The following is a 9126-nucleotide window of genomic DNA, read 5'->3' as shown; positions in this document are numbered from 1 at the left end:
TCATTTATTCTATCCATATCTATATCAAATTTTATGGTTCTGAATAAAATTTTGCGTTGAATTGAACTAATTATTCATAGAACAATTTTAATGGAATTAATTTTTAAGTATCAATTTTTATTTTTATAATAATTAAAAAATGAATAAAATAGTGACATTTGTATAATCTATTAAATTTTCTTTAAATGAATAGTGACCAAAAAATAAATGAATATTATAACAATTTATTATGACCTTATAATAAAATTCAATCAAAATATATTTAAATAAATTAAATGTACTCAGTTGTACTCTTATATTTTGTTATTTTATTTTTTTTATTTTTTCAATTATTTATAAAATTTTAATTTTTTTAATCTAAATACACAAAATTCTCAATTTTTACATTCATAAATTTTTTATTTTTTATTGCAAATTTTTTAGTGTATAATATTTTTTAAATATGACATATAATTATTAATTTTAAATTTTAAATTTTTTATTTTAGTTAAATTTTCACAATTTAATTAAAATGATTTGAAATAGTTAAAAATAATTTAAGTATAAAGTAAAATGAGATTAAATATTAGAATAATAAATTTTATATTAAATTTTAAAATTAAATTTTATAATATATAACATACAAATATTTATATAAACTAAACATTGGACTTTTATATTTTGCCAAACTTTGAAATGTGTAATTTATATTATTGTTACGAGATTATTTGCGTGACTTCTTTTTTGTTAAGCGGTTTGACATGTTATGTGTTATGTTGTGCTCTTTGAAATGTGCAATTTATATTATTATTACGAGATTATTTGCGTGACTTTTTTTGATTAAGCGGTTTGGCATGTTATGTGTTATGTTGCGCTCTTTGAAATGTGCAATTTATATTATTATTACGAGATTATTTGCGTGACTTCTTTTTTGATTAAGCGGTTTGGCATGTTATGTGTTATGTTGCGCTCTGCGTCTGTCTGTTTCTGTCACCGCTTGCTATCATCGTAAATGAAATGAACACTATCTTGTTAATAAAAAAATTAATTCTCTTAATTTTTTCTTTAATTATTCTGTCAAATATCACCTCTCATCTTATATTTTTTTAAATAAAAAATATATAAAAATATTAAATAATAAAAAATTATATTTTATCAACAAATTAAAAAAATTCACTCCTTATCAATAATTGTTGTAACAAAAGTTTACTCTCTCGGGATAAAGAAATTATTTCATGGTCAGGAGTTCATTTAAATTAGTTTTTTTTATAATTTTTACGTATTATAAATAAAAAATAGATTTAGCTAAGAAGCATATTAATATTATTATTATTTGAAGTTTTTAAACTTTTTTAGATTAATTAATACATAATAAATGTATCAAGAAGAATTTAAATGTTATATGTTCAATAGATAACAAATGTATTAAAGTATCAAATTTTATATATTTTCTATAAAAATTTTATTAATAGTAATCTTAACATATTAGCTAATCTATCCTATAAAAAATAATTAATTATGAATTTTTTTTAACACACGTTATATACTGCAAAACATTAAAACATAATTGCTTGAACTTCTTCCTTCTCATAGATGATATATTGATGATAATTATTATTTTTTCACGTTAAACCAATGAATCTAGATAAAACTTTATCCATATCCCTACTGCATTGCTTTATGTTTAGTTAATATTTTTTTTTGGTGACTATATGTTTAGTTAATATGTGTTTTAAGATTATTACGTGTTTTTAAATTTTTATAAAAAATTAAATCAAATTTAAATATATTATATTTTTACAAAATAAGTATATTATTATGTTTCTAAATTTATTTTTTTAATTTTTTAATAACTATCAACATAAAAAAAATCTGATGCATTTAATTTATAAAAAATGAAATATTTTCGATGATGATTTTCTTATTCTATGTACAAAATACCCTATATAAAAGAATTAATGAAATGTGTTAAAGAATTAAAAAAGACATTATTCATTAATTTAGAGATATGACTGGAGAAGTAAATTAATGTTAATTTGAATTTTTTTTAATGTACAATTATTTATAAAAATGTAAAATGTTAATTATATACTTAATTAAAAACGGCATTGGATTTCATTTTTAATATTATTAGAAGTATAATTATGTATACCCTTCTTATTAATAACTTAAGCTTTTGGAATAAACAATTTATTATGATAAGATATATATTGAGAACTTTCATAATGAAAAATTTTATTAAACAATTCTTGCTTATTTATTATCTTCAACTTTTCGCCGCGTCACAACATGCATCTTCTTATTTATTTTTTCCAGATTAGGGTGCACCGAAAGCCTGATTTTGGTCTTTGAAATGTGCCTTCCACTGAGAGACTAAGCGAAAATACACACGCAAAACGGTAAACACTCGAACAAAAAGAGAGTGATGCAAAATGGAACCACATATATGTTACCCTAATAAGTAATGCCCTTTCCCTTCTCCAATTCAACTCCGCAATTCCTTCCATTATTTCATGCATTTAATTTTAATATTAGCAATAATAAGTTAATAACGTATATCCAAAACTTTCTTTAATTCACTGCCAGCCGTATCCAACCATGGCCAAATGCACAATCCATCTCATTTAATTTTTTTCCTCTCTTCATTTTTTCTTGCAGGAATTATATTTCCTGCTATGTTTTGTAGCTTAGCTTAGCTGAATCCCATTCAACAAATTTTCCCAGATGCATTCACGATGAGGTTATGTATTCGGAACCAGCTGGTATTTATAGCATCATAATAGGAAATCAACAGTGTGTTATGTCCATTCTCTTGTGAATGGATATATTTACATACTTTTTACCACAAAAAGTGAAGAACATAAATTCAACGCTTTATAGCAACGTTTGGTTATGGAAATCAACGGTACCATTCTCAATGAGAACTTTTCATTGTAAAAAGTGTTACCGGTACCAACACCAAGTAGGCCTCAAAACCCTAGCTGTAAGTCAAGAAGAAAAAATACTACCCTATAATGTTGTACACTGTTACACCGTAGCACCGTCATCGAAAACCTCTTCTACGCCGCCACTAACGCCTCCTCCTCCTCCTCCTCCTCCTCCTCCGCCACCATCAATGTGGCTATCGTGTTCATATGCGTTCCGGTGCACCATGATCGGCGACGTGCTTGGAGCGGAGAGTGGAGATTACATGACCTTTGAGGTCAAACCTGAAGCTGAAGAAGAAGAAGAAGCAAAACCTTCTTCGTTGATTCGAAGCAAGTTGAGTAAGGGTAAAGAGAAGATGGAAGAAGAAAAGATGAAGAAGAGGGGGTTACAGTTTCCACCGCCGATAACGTTGATGAGAACACATACGGGGAAAATGCCTTGGAATTTCAAGAGGGAATGCGGCGATTACGGGAGGCTTGTGATAACGGCGGAGAGAGTGAAGCGCCGTGAGTACGTTGAAGCTCTCAGAGTGAATGGAAAGGTCACAATGAAGCTGGTTCCAGAAGAAGAAGAAGAAGAAGAAGAAGAAGAAGAAAGTGAGTACTGTGAAGAATGTGGGTATTCCATGAACGAGGAGGAAGAAGAAGAAACGATGGAGCTGGAAGATCTTGAGTTTAACCATGAAGAAGAAGAGGAGGTGGAAGAAGAAGATGGTTTTGAGATAGAGGTTGAAGAAGAGGGGTATAATAGTAATTTGTGGGACAAGGAGAGGGGACTATGTTGGGATTTCGGTGAATGCAGCGTTGGAGTTGGAGATTCAAATGATTTTATGGGCCGTCCTGGTTCTGGTCCGGCCCATCTGAGGCCCATTACTTCCGTCATGTGATGTGAAGCCCTCCCTACTTTGAGAATAGCTACTTGTGAGTACTGAGTAGTAAAATTATATTCCGGGTACTAAAAAGAACCAAGAAAATTACTAGTGGCGTGGGTAGTTGTAGTGATTCTTTTTCTAAAATTTTGTTTATTTTGAAGACTGAAGAGTCTTATGGGATACTTTCATGGTCGTTTAGCATTCATGTAACTCTATGTACCGCTGCTGCAACAGCTCAAATATGTTCTATTTTTTTAAGAAAAAAACAACTCAAAATTTTGCTAGAAATATAGAGAGTAATATTCTTTGTAGTTCTACACTCAAAATATTAGTATCCGTTTAGATTTCACAATTGGATTTTAAGAGAGGGGGGGGGGGGGTTCTAAATGGACACGAATTTGGTATGATTTATGTCTTTTTGTTCTAGCAATGATGAGGAAATTAAATATGTTCCTGATAACTATTTTCCAGAATAATAATAATAAAAAAAAGTGACAAATAATTGATGGTAATGATGGTGAGCTTGAGAGAGATCTTTCTCAACGATGAATGAGGAGATGGAAGTCTCGAACTGAAACTGAAGGGATTTCCCCGAAATTTATCAATTTACAGATATTGGAGGAATCTCCGTCTTACCTCAATTCCCCTTTTCTTGTCTCACATTTTTTTTTTTTTTTGGTTAATTATATTGTCCTGTTCATTTCAGGGGCTAAGTAAATCTTCTCAGCGGAATTGGTAACATTGTAACAACAATCAAAATGTCCATAAAATACGAACAAAATAACATTCATTAACATGAAAACGAATTGTACATATTAAATAAACAACTCTGTTATGTATATCGACCACCACCAACCAGCCACGCATATATATTTGAATGTGATAATTAATTTAGTGACTCAGTTTGTGTGTAAATAATATAATATTTCTACTAAACATAATTGACAAAAGTATAAAAGTCATATGGTGCTTGTGAGAAGGACATCGTCATGAATAATTGAGAAAATAATACATAAATAAATAAAAGGCAAGATGTTGTAAAATATAATTATTAAACTAAATTTAACACAGTGTAGACACCAAAAAAAAATTTAACACAGTGTAGCGTAAGGGATAGAGTGGACAGATGAAGACAAAGCACTGGTAGGTAGATCATGGATGAAGGTGTGAGTGGAATATTAAGGATTAAGATATCTAGATCTACAATTTATTTTCATTACTTTAAATTTAAATTTGACGGAAAACATTGACGTAGTGTTCAGGATAACTAATATGTGTGGTTCTGGTATTCTAGTAGAGGGAAATTTCAGCGAAAAAGAAGAAATGAAGAAGAAAAGTATAAATACGTGGAAGGTGGAGCTGAATTGGTGCCACGTGTATATTAATTTAGGTGTGATCAGTGGACGAGGTAGAAGAGGAAGACCTTCACCTTCACCTTCACCTTCCCCGTTTATTTTCAACTTGAAAGTTGAAAGCAAAAACCGCGACTTCGTTGTTCCTCTCCACTCTGAACACTGTGATTTAACTAAAATGCGGTGCCAATTAATTTCCCACCGTTTTACGTTTTCATCAAACCTTTAAATTTAATACACATACACACTCTCTCTCTCTCTCTCTCTCTCTCTCTCTCTCTCTCATCCTTTTCTATTACCAGCCAGGTACCTTCTTCACTTTTTCTCCTTTTTTTATTCTTTCTTAAATTATCTCATCTCTGAATCTCGAGTACTAATTTAAGTATTATTTTGTGTCACTGTAAGTGTATTATTTATCTGTCTTAGTTTCTTGCTTGCTTCATCGGTCTTCTTTTTCTTTTTCTTTTTTATTAATTAATTATTGGTTGTTGACTTGGTCGTTCTAATTATACATACTAGTAGATTTGATTGCCGATCATATTGGATTTCTGTATGTGGATCATGAATTGGTGATGTTCATCTGAGTCTCTGTTTTAGAGAAGTGGTGAATCAGAGGAAGGGAACAGCGTACATTCATGTAACTGAAAATTCTGATTCTGAGATTTTATTTCGGTGTTTCTTTTGCTTATATAATTCAGCTCTGATTGGTGTAGGATATGCATCTTGTGATCTCATGAATTGTTCTGTACTTGTTTTTCTTGTTTCTGTCAGCTGCTTCTGGTGCCAACTGAGGGGAAGATCTTTGTTTGTTGAGTGGTAGTTAGGATTTAACTGTATGTTTAGAAAGAACTATTCTGAGGATAAATTCATTCTTGATTGTCTTTGGTGTATTCCTTTTGAATAATAGTTCAGGTGTCGTGTTATGTGTTGGACTTCTCTGTTTGATTTTTAACCAAATTTGTTTTGCCTTCCTGAAAACGTGTCTGTGCATCTAGAAGGACTATTTGAAGTTGCATTGTTTTCTCTTTTTTTTTTTTTTTTTTAACAATTGTGGTTGTTGCTTTCTTGTATGCCCTTGTCTGGCACATTTTAAATTCCAATGGATAGTTTCAAGAATTTTCTCCTCTTGCAATGCAGATATGGGTTCGGTTTTCAGTGCTGCAAATGCTATACCTGAGCTGAATGAAGTCTCTTTGAACGAGACGTGCAAGAGGCAGAAGATGTCATCATCTACATTCGATGAAGAGAGTCCAAGATTGATTCCTAATCTTCCTGATGAGTTATCACTTCAGATTCTTGCTAGGCTTCCGAGAATATCTTACTTCAATGTAAGATTGGTGTCAAGGAAGTGGAAAGCAACTATCATGAGTCCAGAACTATATGAAGTAAGAAAAGAACTCGGGACCTCTGAAGAGTGGCTATATCTGTTGATCAAGGTTGGGGAATATAAACAGCAATGGTATGCTGTTGATCCTCACTCTCAGATATGGCAGAGACTACCTACTATGCCTAAAGTTGCTGAAGAGCAAGAATCAAGAAAGAGTTCTTCCAAGCTTTGGATGTGGAACATGGTAGAAGGTAACAGAATAGCGAAAGTTATCAGAGGCTTTCTTGGACATAAGGATGCATTCGATGAAATGCCCTTTTTTGGTTGTGCTATAGGAGCTGTTGATGGATGTCTCTATGTTCTAGGAGGATTCTCTAAAGCTTCAACCACAAGCAGCGTCTGGCGATTTGATCCAATGCAAAACACATGGAGCAAGGTGACTCCTATGTCCACAGGTAGAGCATACTGCAAGACCGGAATCTTAAACAATAAGCTTTATGTTGTTGGAGGGGTTAGCCAAGGCCAAGCTGGACTAATTCCTCTTCAATCTGCCGAAGTTTTCGACCCTTCGACTGATACATGGTCAGATGTCCCTAGCATGCCATTCTCCAAAGCTCAAGTCATGCCGACAGTTTTTTGGGCTGACATGTTAAAGCCTATTGCCACGGGATTAACCTCATATATGGGAAGATTGTGTGTTCCACAAAGCCTATATTCATGGCCATTTTTCGTTGACGTCGGCGGAGAAATCTATGATCCCGAGACAAACTCATGGATTGAAATGCCAACCGGGATGGGTGAGGGTTGGCCTGCAAGACAAGCAGGTTCAAAATTGAGTGTAGTAGTGGATGGTGAGTTATATGCATTTGATCCTTCAAATTCCGCAGATAGTGGAAGGATCAAGGTGTATGATCAAGGAGAAGATGCTTGGAAAGTTGTGATTGGAAAAGTTCCAATACATGATTCAGCAAATTCAGAGTCACCATATTTGCTTGCTGGCTTCCATGGGAAACTTCATGTGATTACAAAAGATGCAAATCATGATGTTGCTGTTTTGAGGGCTGATCTGAGAAACAACCGGGATTGTTCTTCTCCCTCAATATCTTCAACTTCATCATCATCATCATCATCATCACACAGTGCTGCTGAATCAGATGCAGTTGTTTGGAAGGTAGTTGCAAGCAGGGATTTTGGGAAGGCTGAACTTGTCAGTTGCCAAGTTATTGACATATAATTTGAATTGAATTAGATATATTAATCGTAAGTTATATATACAGGAATCAGCCTCAGCCCTCATGCGACTGCCTCTGTCTGTATTTTTTGTTAAGGTGTCAGCAAGATGAGAGAATGGGAAGTGCTACAGTAGTATATATTTACCCTATTGATATTTTTGGAGTTAGTTATTTGTGCTCACACTTTCTTGAACGTTGAGTTGATTCACTCTCTTCTACCATTAAATTGGACGAACTTGTAATGTTATGCACTCTGTCAAATGGTAGAGGAAAGTAAATCAGCTTGGTGTCCAAGAGAATGAACGAGTTTTCCATATCCATAGTAACTACAGTTTCCACAGTGATGTTCAAGTTGCTAATAAAAAAGTTGTGCAGAATATTATCAAAGCAATTCATTATTTTCCACAACGTACATAATACAGAGGATAAGATCAGATTGATATATATCCGAGGCCTGGCTATCTATATTCTAGCCACACATTTTTGCTTTAGCATGCTTTCAATTTTTTCTATTTAGTTTTATACACGTTTTTTCATGTTTCCAGTTCCTGACTGAACAAAAACGTTTATATTTCTTGTGTGAACTATATCTGACTCCACTAAAATTGAGGTCACCGAAAACTATCTCGAGACTAATTATTATCTTTCCTAAATATTTTTCGATTAATTTTTAAATTAAAAAATATTTTTATATATTGTCAAAATAATTTAAAAATAAAACATATACACTTGTCTTTTAAAAATTAAATGCTTATAACTTTGTTTTGGAAAGAATTTTGCTCAACAACATTTTGGACAAAACTACTAGCATATTCCTACTTGAGACAATACATTCAAGATACAAAAATTTACATCATGTTGAACTTGTGATATAGAAATAAAAGGATAAACAAGATATGAATTGAAATTGAATAGAAAAGATAAATTGTAATTGAAATAAAAACAAAAAGGATAAATTGAAATTGAATAAGAGAGAATTACTCTATTTTCTACCCGATTTCTTAACGCAACAAAAAAGAGACTCCTCAACCTAACTTGTCAACGTCATAGTTTGGAAATTGAATCGAAGGAACTCCTCAATCTTCTACTCAATTTCCCGATGCAACAAGGGAAGGACTCCTCAACCTGACAACCTCAATTGTCCACGTCATGATTTCATCACGAAACCGAAAAAAGGGTTTTCAAACCACTAAATCATTTTATATTACGATTACCCTAATTTATAAGGTATTTATAACTTCTTATTAAGTTAAAATATAAAAAACTTTGACAAACATAAGACCCAATCTAGTAATTAAATAAACAAAATCAAAATACATAAAATTAAATTAAAACATTCTAAAAATATAAACTAATATTTTTTCAATAACACTTAAACTCTTCATATCACGAATATTTGAAACACGTATAAATTTGGTTTTTTTAGTGAAATTTTAT

The 9126-nt window shown here is 31.8% G+C and overlaps 2 protein-coding genes across 4 annotated transcripts; both read left to right on the top strand.

Annotated features, from left to right (window-relative positions):
• The first annotated feature begins 2606 nt into the window (after positions 1–2606).
• On the top strand, positions 2607–4002 carry LOC148554306 (uncharacterized). Its single transcript, XM_088494338.1, has one exon. It carries the CDS (start codon positions 2798–2800, stop codon positions 3791–3793), a length of 996 nt encoding a protein of 331 aa, XP_088350464.1. The 5' UTR covers positions 2607–2797; the 3' UTR covers positions 3794–4002.
• Positions 4003–4902: 900 nt separating this feature from the next.
• LOC107606116 (Galactose oxidase/kelch repeat superfamily protein) lies at positions 4903–8080 on the top strand. Of its 3 annotated transcripts, XM_021106428.2 has the most exons (4): positions 5196–5436; positions 5653–5767; positions 5902–5946; positions 6268–8080. In XM_021106428.2, exon 4 carries the CDS (start codon positions 6270–6272, stop codon positions 7689–7691), a length of 1422 nt encoding a protein of 473 aa, XP_020962087.1. In that variant the 5' UTR covers positions 5196–5436; positions 5653–5767; positions 5902–5946; positions 6268–6269; the 3' UTR covers positions 7692–8080. The 3 variants fall into 3 exon arrangements, with proteins under 3 accessions (XP_016163586.1, XP_020962087.1, XP_020962081.1); XM_016308100.3 differs by lacking the exons at positions 5653–5767; positions 5902–5946 and having other exon boundaries at positions 4903–5436; XM_021106422.2 differs by lacking the exons at positions 5196–5436; positions 5902–5946 and having other exon boundaries at positions 5572–5767.
• The last annotated feature ends 1046 nt before the right edge of the window (positions 8081–9126 follow it).

Source organism: Arachis ipaensis, chromosome B7 (genome assembly GCF_059453495.1).
Source record: "Arachis ipaensis isolate K30076 ecotype BB chromosome B7, ASM5945349v1, whole genome shotgun sequence".
Lineage (NCBI taxonomy): Eukaryota > Viridiplantae > Streptophyta > Magnoliopsida > Fabales > Fabaceae > Arachis > Arachis ipaensis.
This window is presented reverse-complemented; position numbering and strand designations above follow the sequence as displayed.